The sequence below is a fragment of the Fragaria vesca genome, linkage group LG5 (assembly GCF_000184155.1).
Source record: "Fragaria vesca subsp. vesca linkage group LG5, FraVesHawaii_1.0, whole genome shotgun sequence".
NCBI classification, from domain to species: domain Eukaryota; kingdom Viridiplantae; phylum Streptophyta; class Magnoliopsida; order Rosales; family Rosaceae; genus Fragaria; species Fragaria vesca.
Window position 1 is genome coordinate 11,197,063 of NC_020495.1, and position 14,391 is coordinate 11,211,453.

The 14,391-nt window shown below is 37.6% G+C and overlaps 3 protein-coding genes across 3 annotated transcripts; 1 reads left to right on the forward strand and 2 right to left on the reverse strand.

Annotated features, from left to right (window-relative positions):
- Positions 1-158: 158 nt before the first annotated feature.
- On the reverse strand, positions 159-1,464 carry LOC101312451 (F-box/kelch-repeat protein At3g06240-like). Its single transcript, XM_004301261.1, has 2 exons — positions 301-1,464; positions 159-203 (listed from the first exon to the last, which is right to left on the reverse strand). The coding sequence occupies exons 1-2, from the start codon at positions 1,462-1,464 to the stop codon at positions 159-161; spliced, it is 1,209 nt and encodes a 402-aa protein (XP_004301309.1).
- Positions 1,465-1,686: 222 nt separating this feature from the next.
- On the reverse strand, positions 1,687-8,935 carry LOC101307013 (tip elongation aberrant protein 1-like). The gene is made up of 16 exons (XM_004299560.1): positions 8,723-8,935; positions 8,514-8,611; positions 7,655-7,790; positions 7,537-7,565; positions 7,317-7,413; positions 7,173-7,228; positions 6,931-7,038; positions 6,476-6,532; positions 5,755-5,846; positions 5,128-5,212; positions 4,524-4,676; positions 3,850-3,950; positions 3,408-3,590; positions 3,219-3,322; positions 2,568-2,658; positions 1,687-2,397 (listed from the first exon to the last, which is right to left on the reverse strand). The coding sequence occupies exons 1-16, from the start codon at positions 8,782-8,784 to the stop codon at positions 2,338-2,340; spliced, it is 1,512 nt and encodes a 503-aa protein (XP_004299608.1). The 5' UTR covers positions 8,785-8,935; the 3' UTR covers positions 1,687-2,337.
- A 786-nt stretch (positions 8,936-9,721) lies between these two features.
- LOC101308178 (tRNA modification GTPase MnmE-like) lies at positions 9,722-13,849 on the forward strand. Its single transcript, XM_004299564.1, has 9 exons — positions 9,722-10,328; positions 10,446-10,584; positions 10,739-10,860; positions 10,960-11,163; positions 11,663-11,722; positions 12,333-12,471; positions 13,030-13,148; positions 13,268-13,492; positions 13,655-13,849. Exons 1-9 carry the CDS (start codon positions 9,840-9,842, stop codon positions 13,847-13,849), a joined length of 1,692 nt encoding a protein of 563 aa, XP_004299612.1. The 5' UTR covers positions 9,722-9,839.
- Positions 13,850-14,391: the final 542 nt, after the last annotated feature.

Below are 14,391 nucleotides of genomic sequence, written 5' to 3' on the forward strand. Positions count from 1 at the left end.
AAATAACAGTAATATGCTGAGCACATGAATAAACATTAGGAATAAAAACACTCCTAGAAACATTCTAAATAAACATGAAAGAAACTCAGTGAGCGCTTGAATCCAAGTGTGATACACCTTGCCTTGCTTCTGTAACATGCCATATTTTTTCAGTGAAATTAGGCTTTCAGTATAGCTGAAGATGCTGGAGCCCCTACGTCTTCCTATCCAAAAGATCCAATAACCAGGAGTAGAATATGAGGGGAGTTGTTCTATTTTCATCGAAAGATTTCTTAGGTCCAAAAAGTAACATTCATGGACTGATGCAAAACATATGCCATGCTCCCATTCAGCACAAATCTCTCCAAAACTAGTCCATATAGTCCATTCAGGGAGGCATTTCACTGTTATATTGTGATGTAGCTCCCATTTTTTCTCATCATCATAACTTGTCAACACCCATATCTTAATATTATCTTGAACATAATGAACATCCACAAGAGCCAAAGATCCTCTAAATTTAAGCAAATATAAGCCATAACTACTTGAGGGAACAAGAGTCGCACAAAACTCCTCACTGTTAAAATTGAATGAAATCATGTAACCGGGTCTTTCTATTGTTTTGCAAATCAACCAATGCATGTGTCCACCTACATATATCGCATTCTGGCCGCGTTTGCGCGGAAAAGAACTGCCTACATCAAAAGGAGGAGCCAAATGTATCTGTCGCCATGAGCTTGCACCTAATACAAGAACTTGAGCCACAACACAGTTGTTAGTTGCCCAAACATGAATAATCTTGTATGTGCTAGTAATATCATCATATCCCATCCCATACCAATTAGTTTCCTTTGAATAAATATGGGTGGTTCGAACCGGGATGTTACTAAGCGGTAGCTCTAGAACTTCTTCCCTCAGCGGATTGACCAACAAGCATGGACCGGTACCGATTTCTCTTTTAAGGAAAACCAAGTTGCAGAAAACAAAGTCTACTTCCAAGTAACGTTTCAAGCCAATCTGAGAGACATGTATGGATTTTGTCAGTGTCTGCTTTCTGCTGTTGTATTTGAACGATTGCCATGTCTGTAACACTGACGTACCATGCCTCCCAGCATTAGACCATATAGTAACACGCATAAGTGAGTCCATAGCAGAGTCGTGTGACCGCATGTTGTGCAGTGTAGCAAACTCGGGGCTGCGAGATATGTCGAAAGAGGTCTTAGACACACATTGGACGCGACAGAGTGATTCTACCGGCGGTCTCATAAGGATATCGACGATGACATCTTCCGGTAGGTCCGTTAATGTTGTTACCTTTGTGTTTGGATCGCCATTGTTCGAGTTTCCCTCAGTCTCGCCGGTGACATCTTCGGCTAACTCATCCGTCAATGTGTTTCTCATAATCCAAATATTACTCAAAGTCTTCAGAAGATCGATACATCTTTCTAAAAAATTGCTTCTATGCATGAGGATTCCTCCGGCCATCGTTCTTTTTTTGCCTTTGTAAGAAGAAGAACTTCCGTTGATAACAAATTTCCTGGTAATACCAGAGGCTCTCTTATACATTATAGGAATAGGAATAGGAAGATAATCTTTTGGTGTTTGACTAGAAATTAATAGACAATAAGATTCTGCTAGCTTTGTTAGGAAAGTATCTGAATTTATTTCAATCAGATGCGATTACAATCGAGTTTGTTAGGAAAGTATATGAATTTATTTCATTCAGATGCGATTACAATCGAGAGCTATAGCTTTCTTTGGATTTATAATATACACCACCAAACTTGGCTTTACCTGGGCTTCAAAATAAGGTCATACTAGCTAAATGATGAGCAACCTTGTTAGATTGCCTATGTTCATAGCAAAGTATGGGAGAAGTTGAGCTAGCTAGCTTAGTTTTAATATCCACAAGGACATGGTGAACTACGTACTTTGCATGTACTGCTTGCAAACTTCATAACATGATAGTTAGAAAACCTTAAACCCTAGTATCACGATGCAACCTTTACCGTCGATCTTTAGACCAACGCCCAAATGAAAAGTTACATGTAAATTGAAATGAGCCTATACAAACATCTGTATCCGTAACAAGCAGAAGCCATAGTACAGCAACTCAGACAAAATCATCTAAAAGAGCAGTAGTGGATTTCAGAGGTTGTACATGGTACTGATATTGTCAACATCACAGCAATTCTGTGGTAGATCTTCGCACTATAGTTATGAGTTCATATTTCACGACGGGAGGTTTGTACCAGTAAACATGAGAGCACAAAATGTGTAAGAATAGTTGCAGAAGAAAGGCTTTGTTCGCTTTGTTTTTACACCTCTTCAATTGTAACCGAAGGGGACGACACTCCATTAATTTGATAGTAGTTGTTTGTACTCTGCCAGCAGCTTTGGGATGTCATCCATACGCAACTGCAAATCATCAGCACCCAGTTAACAACATGATAAGGAAAATTAAAGGAGAGAATCAAATAGATGATATCACTGATCAGTTGAGTAGATATGCCGGATGTGCAAAAAGAAAAAAGAAATCAGTTGCATCTGGTTAAGATGATGACACAACGTAACAATATGATAGGTACCTGGTTGACATTTCTAACATGATAGAAACTATAAGCCACTTTTCTAGAAGAAGCAGACTCAATCAACTTTGGATCAGAACCACCATTCTCCCTACCATAGCCAAGCAAATACCACAAACAAATGACGGATTAATCAATCAAGTTTAAAAATTGAAAGTCAACAAACCTTATGTGCAGTGCAACACATAAGTATTAGGTTTTAGAATTTAAATTTAAGTTGAACTATGGTGCATAGGTAATATATTGAACTTGACTTGAATTTGTTTGTTTCACAGTCATTGCAATTTGCATATGTGCAGAGGTACTAAATTCAAGTTGAATTATGGTTCAACTCTAAACTATGGTTAACCTGAGAGAGAACAATCCAGATAGCCCTCTCCATCCTATATCAAATTAAAAGGTGATAATACTACCGTAAGTACTCATTGTAATGCATAGTAACATTGCCTCGGTTGTCAATTGTCACCACGGTTAGAACTTAGAACTGTGTGTAAAAGAGGAGAACTGAGCAGAATTATCTATTTTCTTCCTAGTTTTTCACTTGTTTGATGAATAAAGCTGGTTAAGCATGTTAGACTTTTGTAAACAACCACAGAAACAGGACAATTTAGCTGATTGTAAACAAGTCATGGTGTAAAACATCAATCTTACAGGTGACGACGAGTAATTTGGCGTTGGTAGTCCCGCAGCAAAGGCCCAAGTTCTTTAAGTGGTATGAACCTTGCAGTAGAATTCCTCCAGTGGTCACGAAGCGCCTGATGCATTATCATTAATATTATACTTTCCTGAACCATACCAAACATTTGTCTTCTTATAGAAAAATGATGATCAATATCCTACCTGAATATGTACCATATGTTCACCAGTGGACACTCTTTCTCCAACCAAACTTGAAGCTAGTTCATTAAGTTCTCTGTCTTCTAACTCATCCACAACAGGAACCCCATTACTAGGGAGAAAAACTGATATTCCTAATCTTTTTCGCAACTCTGAGACACCAGATTCTTCTGTTTGGCTTTCCTCCTAGGAACATGACATACAAATTTAATATCCAGCCCAAGAACAAAAGTTAATATCTAGTAGTGTACTAGTAGCTGAGGAAAAATATTCAAGATATGACACACGTGCTGGAAATATTGGATCTAGTTGAACATCATCCAATCCAATTCAATATGATGTTAGCAGATCTGATTCAAAGAAAACATGTTTAGAGTAGAAGCAAGGCAGTATGGTCGTTGGCAAATATAGAATGATTGGCAATTACAGGCAGCAGCACCAATACCTTGAGTTCAGATTGGACACTACTACTTTCCATCATCACATCCTTATTTTCAGTAAGATTCGTTGGTGAAGTTGCACGTAGCCTATTTGCAATAGGGTCCTCTATACAACAGCAAAATGTGACAATTAGAATTTGTCAGAATAAGGTTTCAACATAAATTGCATGAAAAATCCAAGAAACAAGGTTCCCTTCTGCTTAGATAGGGCAGTAAAATGATTTCCATACCAAGATCTGCACAACAGTTTCTCTCCTTTACTTAACATCCAAGTTCTTTCTTTAAATTTGATATCACAAGAGATGATTTTGGAGCCTTCTCATCATCACTTTGGATAACCCCTCTAACACAGTATTGTTTCAGAGTATGGCGTCATTAGATCAAAGTCTTACATTGAACTTTTTTCACTATCACATAAATGAAATTTGTATGTGCTCCAGCAAGGGAAATAAATATTTGAATCAAGATAAACATTTTTCTTAATTTTTTAAGAGATATTTATATGACCTAACAGACAAAGAGTTGAAGAGTCAAGTTCACGACATTTTATGCTAGGTTATATTAGAGGCTATCACCTAACACAGCCGTTTTCTAGCTGTTACTGAAAATCCTAGAAGAAAGAGGTTACATGATCACAAGCAGAGAAGTAAAGATGAGAAATAATAAGATAGTGTAGTACCTTCAGGGACCAACCACCACAGATCACCAAATGTGGATTTGCCATCAAAGCCACCAAATAATAGATGACGTGAGCCAATACAAGTCAGAGAATGGTATGCTCGAGCAGGAGGGGGTTCATTGCCTGTAGGTAATCGCTTCCACTGTGCAGAAACTAAATGTTTGAAAAAAAAGGGGTAAGGAATATGATTAAATGCATGAATATTCAAAGTGAAAGATGATGCGATCTTGTCATGAGATGTAAGTGTCTGACACAAAGTACTTCAACTTTCCATAATCAAAGACATTTGTTATCAAATAACAGGTGGAACCCAATAAACATGCATACAAGGGAACCACCAATTAACAATTACGGTGTTAGAGGTTCCCTATCCAAATGGTAACAAGAATATTACTCTACTTTTGCACTTTTTTTTCTACGTATGTGTGATCTGGAGTGAGGAGTAGGGCATTGTATACAAAGTTACAGCTACCGATTCTTTACTATACTATCTAGCCCGTATATGTATCATAGTAGCATGGTGAAAAATGGATGGTTCATTGACATTATGATGGTCAACACAGCATCAGCTATTAATTTTAAAGTATAGGTAAGAAGCACTCACCCCTGTCTAAGATGATGCAGTCATTGTAATAGATGTCATAACGACTCAACCAGCCACCAGTTCCATGGCCTCCAAATAGCAACAGCTGCATAAATGGTTTTTGAACTCAATTACAAAGCATATCAACAAACTAGAGTGAATTTCAATATAAAAGAAAATATAAGATTAACTAATAATCTCCAATGCCATCATAAAAATATGATCCTTCAATCCACCCTTTAATTGCAAAATATTTCCAGTTTTATGCAACTGCAATGAGGGTGACTTCCTGCCTAGAGAGAGGGTATTTTTTTACTGGCGCAGCTGACATATCTACCACCCAAATTTAAGGATTACTTTGAGCCTAACTAAAATTAACAATAATGCATTAAACTAAAACATAGTACTATATCAAACTATCTATGAAGAATGTAAGAAGTATGAACTTCTTCTGGGTCCGGATGGTACAGAATTAATTTACAGTATTGGTGTGGGTTATATTGATGTAAGGAACAAAAGGGTTCTAGATGACTGATTCATGAATACAAAGGAGAATCTTAATCTTAATGGGCATGGACAGTCTCGCCAGTTTATTGACAAACATAAAACAAAGACAGAAAAACTAACAGAACTTTAAATGTCAATTACATAGTGTCCTCCAGATGTGATGGTATGGCCACAACGTGCGGAAGGAGCTTGACCTGGAAGCTTCAGTTGGGTCCATCCGGGTGTTTCATTCTCTTCCTTCCACAACAAAGACAAAACAAAAATTTAAGTTGAATAACTAAGAAACTAAGCAGTAAAGTATAACAGTTAGAATTGACTTACATAAGGCCAAAACTCATGAAGCTGAGTACTTTGAAAAAAAAAAATAACAAGAAAAACCCAAAGCCATATACCAAAAGAAAAGAAAAAATAGCCCAATGCATGTGATTATTGCACCACCATCTCAATACAAAGTTCAAGGGAGCTTCCAAGAGGGAAATCCCCACATTAAAAAAAAAAAAACAAGGAACAAAAGTGCGGCTTTCAGAGAAGTTCTTATTTAGGGGATTGGCATGCTGACAGTATACAATATCAATGTTTTCACAAATCATATACTTTCAGTACATCATAAAAAATATAATCGCGCAGCAGAATGTCTAGTAGAAATTAGAGAAACTATTGTTAGTTACATGGCATGAATTAGAAGGCACATCTGGACATGCGCTTTTATAGGATGACATGATTTACGGCAATAGGAATATAAGATGGCTATAATCTTAAGAATAAAAATAGAAGGCAAGACTAGAAACAAAAAGCCACAGCAAAACTGATCTTGAAAAACTGTAGAAAAGGGGATCAACTAAGCATCAGTATCACTACTAACCTTCTTCGATTAAACCCTTCAAAGCCCATAAATCACCCATGATGGGACCTCCACCTCCTACAACATTCAAGATAATGTCAGCAAAAAGCAGCCAAAACCCCTTGAATAAAACCAATTTATGCTTTCCATTTTTTAAATGAAACAATCCTCGGTAATCAAATGGCGGTCAGTCAGTCAGACAGTAGATGCTTGTTGTATCAAATTACTCTAGCCTTCAAAAATCTGAAAGTAACAATCTAGTGATATTATCACTTGCTTTTTCTTGATTTACTTGATAAGGAAAAACCTATCTGGCTCATGCAGGAAAAATAAACCACAGTTACATCTGCAATAAAGGAATATTCTGTGACAAGAAAGGGTCACCTTTACAGATACATTTCATACCACAGAATCAGCACTCATATTCCATGAAATGAATAACCAATTATTAACATAGTTGCAGCATTGTACTTTACCTCTGCCACCATACACAAGCAACCGTTTTTCAACCATAGTAGCTGTGTGGCCACATCTAGGTGGTGGCAATGATCCAGTCACTGACAGTTCCATCCACTCTAGTGATACTGTTCAAGGAAGAGTAAAGAATCAAGTGAATTTATGATCATTTGATTCATTTCATAAAGGATCAACTCAACTAAACATAAAGCAGCAAATAGCAAAATTAAAAAAAATAAAAAGACTCAGAAAAACCATTTACTTGTGTCCAAGACGTACACATCTGACAACCACTTTTTACCATCCCAGCCACCATACCTGCATTCATTTCCATATTACTTAATAAAAATACTAGAGAGTTGTCACATAAACTGGTAAATGGAAAAGGCAATGATTATATGCTCACATAATAATTTTCTGATTTCCAATAGCTGAAGCTGCAGCAAAGTCTCGTGCTGAGGGTAAATCACCAAAGCTTGTCAACTCTGACCATTGCCATATATCTGGAAAAGACAAATTTAATTTACCCTCAGCATGTCAAAAAGGAGGCCAAAACAAGCATTAACCCAAGTATATTCACTCGTATCACTCTAACACATTTTTATAAGAAAAATAAATAATCTTACCAGTATCTAGGACCCAAAAGTCACCTAACCTGAACAGGCCAACCTTATAGTTAATACAATGTGGGGAGATAATCGAAATATAGCACAATATGTTGCAAGTTAGTGGATGTCAACACACCTCTTGCTACCATAACGCCCACCAAAGATGAACATATGACAATCAATCACAACAGCAACATGAAATGCCCGAGGACTCGGACCAACTTGTCCATCAGTGCCGCCAGTGCACTCTGGCTTATACCATAGTTTATTATCTGAAACAATCAAAAGCCTGAATGAGATTCTTTACTTTTACTTGTGTGTATGTCATAGTTAAATTTTTCCTCTTTCTTTTCTTGTTATGAAAGAAACAGTCAACTTCAAATTGCAAGAATTTTAGTCCACACAATCATTTCCGACTAGATATACCATGGTGCATGATGCTTTCTATAGAAAGAAAAATCGCATAAATTTAACTTTCCACTGTTCCATTCTGTGTATTAAGCACACAGTGATTCTTCAAAGTCCAACTGATGTGGCAAAAGAGGATCTTGAAGCAAAAGAAGTAGGAGAATCTGTGGAAGACATTGCCGGCCAATTAAAAGTTCCTTATGATTTACCGTAAGTTTTACCATTTTTCATAAAACTAAGTACATCTACTTAGCTTGAGTGCAGATATCACAAGCACCCTCATTTCTTTTGATTTTACGAATAAATTAGAAAACCATGGATTATTTGATCACACATTCTTCACATTATCTATTTCAATCCATCCTTAACAAGATATTTGTTCCTCAATACTTAGTCAAGCCTTTCACCATTTCGACGAAACCAAACTACTGATATCAACTAAACCCTCCTCACTTGAACTGATTTTGCAAATAAATTAGTAAACCCATGGATTCATCTATTCCGATCCCTTCAAATTTTGCATTGTAAAAGTAAAACGGTAAAATCCAAGTAAAACTAAGGTGGAAGGTGTGAGGGATTGAGTGTACCAATATCATAGACGACGATATCGGCGAGGAACTTCTTGTCCAAGAGGCCTCCGAAGACGATCACTTTTGATTTCCCAATGTTGACGGCAGTGTGACCACTGCAGAATTCAGTATTCAAACTTCAAAATTCAAAAAAAAAAAAGAAAAAAAAAGAAAGGAAAATTTAACATGGATGAGATTCGATTAGAGAGAGAGATGAAGTGGTGTGCCTGCGAGGTTGAGGAAGAGTTCCGGCGAAATCAGAGGAAGAAGCTCGAACCCAGTAATGCATCTTTGTCTCTTCTGTGCTATTTTACCGATCCAAACAAAGAAATCGGTTCTTTCACTTCTTTGAGGAGAGTTGTATGTTTTTTCGTTTTTAAACCAAGGTGTAACAGTTCACGGTAGAATCTTAGCAATTCAGTACAAAATCGGTCATGTTTGTTTGTCACAAGTGGGACTGCGACAAATAAGGGAGTGCAGTTTGGTTAGTTCACGTTACTAGGTATTAAATTAAATTAGTTTAAGTAACACTGTGTTTAGATAGTGTTAAACTGTTAGTGTCAAAAATTTAGTATACATATTTATGTGTCATACAAACTAAATATGTGGCTATCATTACTTGAAAGATGTAGTCAAGTGAGCATTTACCCCCTCCAAATGCTCTTTATATGCCTTGCATAGAAGTGAGTGGATCACTTTGTCAATACGTGGGTACTCAGGTTGATCATCTTTAGACAACACCATCTTTTTAAACTATATATAAACCAAACAAACTATCATCTAGTCTCGTTAAACACCAAAACATGAGTTAATATTAGTACAACTTAAGACAACCTACATCAATCTAAGACAATCTTAACAAATAAAGATGTGTAATGTAGTCTTGAATACCAATGTATAGATAGGTAGAGCATTCATATGGTAAGTGTGTGTGCACAATCCTACCTCTACAATAGTAGGATGTGTCTAAAAATTATATTGATCTTGGTCCGTCTTTGTTTAAGAGCCAATGCATATGTTATGGGTGTGTTCGATCAATTTTCATATCTTAATTTGATATTTATACATCCTATGAGATTAAAATTTAACTCTAATTAGAATCGGCATTGAACTCCACACGAGACGGCTCTTACCAACTTGACCCTCCATGTCTGAGGATCCCTTATTTTTGTTTCCAATGTGTCACTTGGATCAATTAGGCGTGTGGGTTTGTTAGATAATTCAAGCCCAAATGCCATACCCATAGCTCTTGTTTCATACAGACCAGAGCTAACTGATAAACAGTTAAACACAGCCAAAGTCTCTCCGCTCCGGCGGTGAAAGAAATCAAAAGCGCCACAAGCAATGGCGTCGCTGCTCCTCTCACCTCTCCGCTTACGCCATTTTCTCTACAAAAGGCCTAAGCTCAAACCCCCTTCTCCACTCTCCTTCTCTTCCTTCAAACCCCTCCTCAAACTCCGCCCTCGCTTCCCTCCCTATTTACAGTCCTGCCACCGCTCTTCCACCGCCTCTTCCTCCCCACTCGCCGACTCCGACCACAAAACCCACGCGCTCCTACTCGGCAGAGACGAGCGTGCAGCACCACTCAATGGGTCCCATCCGCAGCCGCAGCCGGAGAACGCGACCACAATCGCCGCCATTGTGACGTCACTCGGGGGCCCGCCCGGTGCGGTCGGGATCGTGAGGCTGTCCGGTCCGTCCGCCGTGGCCGTCGTCGGCCGCGTGTTCCGTCCGAGCAGGAGGAAGAGTAAGAGTAAGAGCCCATGGCGACCCACCAGTCATGTGGTTGAATACGGCGTGGTTTTGGACCCAAACGGCAATGTGGTCGATGAGGTAGTCTTTAAAGTCTCTTGCTTTAGGGTTTAGGGTTTAAAGTCTCATACTTTTAGGGTTTGGGGTTCAAAGTTTCGTACTTTGAGTGAATGTGATTGATATTGTTGAATAATTTAGGTTTTAGCTGTGCCTATGTTGGCGCCGAGATCATATACACGTGAAGATGTTGTGGAGCTTCAATGCCATGGGACTCAGGTGTGTCTGAATCGGGTTCTCAGAGCTTGTTTGGAAGCCGGAGCACGCCTCGCGGAACCAGGTGACTTCATTTCCTACACTCTCCCACATTTAGCTTACTTGAAATGGAATTGAATTTTTAGCTTGAAAATGTGTAACACTTTTGCTATAAGATTTGAGTAGATACAAAAGGGTTATCACATGTAACACTACATTTGTGATTTTTTGTGTTGTAGGGGAGTTTACTCTGCGTGCTTTTCTCAATGGCCGGTTGGACCTGACTCAAGCTGAAAATGTTGATAAACTGATTTCGGCCAAGTCTGTGGCTGCAGCAGATGCAGCACTGGCCGCAATTCAGGTATGCGTCTGTTATTGTCTTCTATAATTAGTGTATTTATCCAACTTTTTATCCAAGGAAGTTATGAACTAAGCACTGACAGAATTTGTATATTGGCAGGGTGGCTTTTCTTCCATGGTAAAATCTGTAAGGTTTCAGTGCATTGAGTTGCTTACAGAAATTGAAGCTCGGTTAGATTTTGATGATGAGATGCCACCACTTGATATCAATCAAGTTGTAAATAAGATACATTCCATGTCACAAGATGTTGAGAGTGCTCTAGAGACGGCCAATTACGACCAACTTCTGCAATCTGGATTACAGGTACAATTTCTAACATTCTTTTTTACTTCATCTATACCAAGAAAGAAGCTTATTTCTTTCACTTCACTTCTTACGTCGTATGAGCAGTTGTGTTGTTTATATATCTGGGTTTCAAAGTAAGTCTTTATTCTATGGATGCCTTTATGTGCACAACTTTGAATACTTAAGCTAAAGTTAGGACTTTGATATGTCAATGGTAAGTTTCTTTTTGTTATGGGAAGCAAATCATGGGTTTTATTTTTCAAAAAAAAAAAGAAGGAAAAGAAGTGTATATGGTGCCTTAGTTGCTTAAAGGGGACTTTATATTAGTTTTTTTTATTGAACTCTACTTTATTTCTTAAAGGGGACTGCTTATTTGTGTTTTATGGTAGTCTGGGTATACGTCGTTGGTGTATCCTTTTATATCTTTTTGACATTTTGAATGTAGATGCCTTCTATGTTTCCATTATCTACAATTCAGACACTTCTGATTTATGGAACTCTTTTGAATATATCACAGATAGCGATTCTGGGCCGTCCAAATGTTGGGAAATCAAGCCTCCTCAATGCATGGAGCAAAGTAAGTAGTGGCAGCTTATGCACATTCTTTTATTCCAGTTGATGATGTGTCTGATGCCATAATTTCACATGCTTGCTTATATGTAGATATATGCTGTATCACTACCACACATTGAATATTTTGAAATCTCATAAATGTTAGTTCTTGGAAAAACTGCATAATAGGATTTGTAGAATGTGGAGCCTTTTTGAAGAAGCTGTCTTATATAATCTACTGAAGTTACTTAACTATGTTCTTGGAAAAATTTTGGGTTTTACAGATACCTCTATGAAAATGTTACAGAAGCAGTGAAACAATTGGTATAGATCATGTGAGGCTAAATTGTTAATTAATAAGCACTCCATTTGGTTGATAAAGCTACTGAGTGGATGCTATCATTTTTGAGTCTCTCGTCACTAATATTAACTTTATTGGCTTTTGTTGTGGGTGTGTGGTAAGGTTAGAAGAAACAATTATATTTCAAGAAGAAGGAAATTTATAGTGTAAGCCATGTTTGATGGGTGTGGTTTACTAATGTGGTGTTTTCTCTTTGGTTGTTCTTTTTATCTGCTTAGCAATTTCTGGAAGCATGAGATGTTATTGAATGCTGCTTCTTTATTTTAGCGTGCAGACTGAGAGAGCTATAGTTACAGAAATTGCTGGGACCACTCGGGATGTGGTTGAAGCCAGTATTACAGTTGGTGGTATTCCTATAACCCTTCTTGATACAGCAGGCATCAGGGAAACCAATGACGTGGTGGAGAAAATCGGTAAACTCTCTCTCTCTCTTTGCTCAGTCTTGAATGGCTAGATATCCATAGTTGATGTATATACATGATGGAACATGAAACCAATTTGGTAAAACTGCCTCTATTTTTTCTTATTTTCTTAAAAAGACTACAAACAAGTTTGGCTCATACTAGAATACTTTTCTAGTAACATAAGAATTCGGTTATTTTCAATATTGATCAATTTGAATTGGGTAGGGCCATGGGCCTTTCTATGAAAAGTGAGATACTTCACTGTATTCCATTTGGAGTGTTTTGTCTTTGCTGCTTCTAAGATCCCAAAGAAATCTGTACTTTACTGAGGTCATTTTTGAGTTTAGTTTTATAGTGACAAGTAGAATATCACCGAAGATATTCACAATTGCATTTATTTCTGAGTAATCATGATGTAATCACGGACCAGTTGACAATTGTAATGTTGCTAATTGGATATTAATTGCTGACAACCAATGATATCGTACTTCGCTGGATGCTTGTTTTATTATGGCATTGGGTATCACTATTGGATATCTAAATTCCTTTATCTCCTTTATATCACAGGTGTGGAGAGGTCAGAAGCAGTGGCTATGGGTGCTGATGTTATTATTATGACAATAAGTGCTCTTGATGGCTGGAGTCCAGAAGACTCTGAACTTCTTGACCGAATTCAATCTAACAAGGTACCCTCTCATTTCTCTGTCATATGAATATGCCTGTATCTGCATTTGTTGATCCTTGTCTTTGATTATGCAAACTGCTGCTCAGGCTATACAACTCTGATCTGTTATGTCATTTACAGAAATCGACTGGATCTTCAACTCCAATCATCCTTGTAATTAACAAAATAGATTGTGTTGCTTCTGATTGCTTGGAGCGGGTTCAACAAAATGTCGGTTCTTTCAATAACCATGTTTTGACATCTGCAATCACTGGTCAAGGAATCCAAGATTTGGAGAAGGCAATATTAGATATTGTTGGTCTCAACAAATTTCGAGGAGGGAGTCGAAGGTGGACTGTGAACCAGGTTAGGAGTTGGTTAAATTTATATATTTTGGTGTCTGTGACATACCAAAAATTTAAAGCATTTTCTGGTCAAGATATTTTTGTTATTTTTTATTTTTTGAGAATGTGCTGGTCAAGCATTTGCAATCACTGATTGTTGTATAAAATTTTGATGATGCATCAGAGACAATTCGAGCAGCTTGTCCGAACAAAAGAGGCTCTTGCAAGGTTGAAATCCTCAATAGAGGAGGAAATTCCTTTTGACTTCTGGACGATTGATTTGAGGGAAGCTGCAATGGCCCTTGGCCAAATAAGTGGAGAAGACATTTCGGAGGAGGTTTTGACCAACATCTTTGGCAAGTTCTGCATTGGTAAATAGAAGAGCTAGAAAATGTATTGATCTGTAGAAAGTTTTGTACCATGTTAGATATGAAGGGAGAGACGGTTCTTTACCATGAACAACAGAGTTCATAAGAAATTTTTAATGGAATAACAATGTCATGAATGCTCTTTTGTTTTATGCCGGATTACTTGTCTATATCTATCTTAGACTCTGAGTCGTTTTGGAGATAGCTGAATATGAGATCTCAGCTTTAGGTATTAGGAACCAAAGAAAAATGGCCTTTTTGTGGCTTGACATGCAATATGGAAATGCCAACAAATGTTCTTTGGACGGCAATGTATAGATGACAAGAGAAACATTGTAACGCAAGAAACAACAAATGAGACGGCTGCCACTTGAAATCAACCCAGATGGTACAAAACAAAAGCTGATATATATTCATGCATTCTTCAGAAAAGTGAACTGTAATCCTCTAAAGCAAAATGTGTTTCAAAATAGGAAAAGAACTGACGAAGGAGGAACTAAAGGAGAAGGAGAAGATAATGAAAGCCAAGGAGAAGGAGAAGAGGAAAAAACTA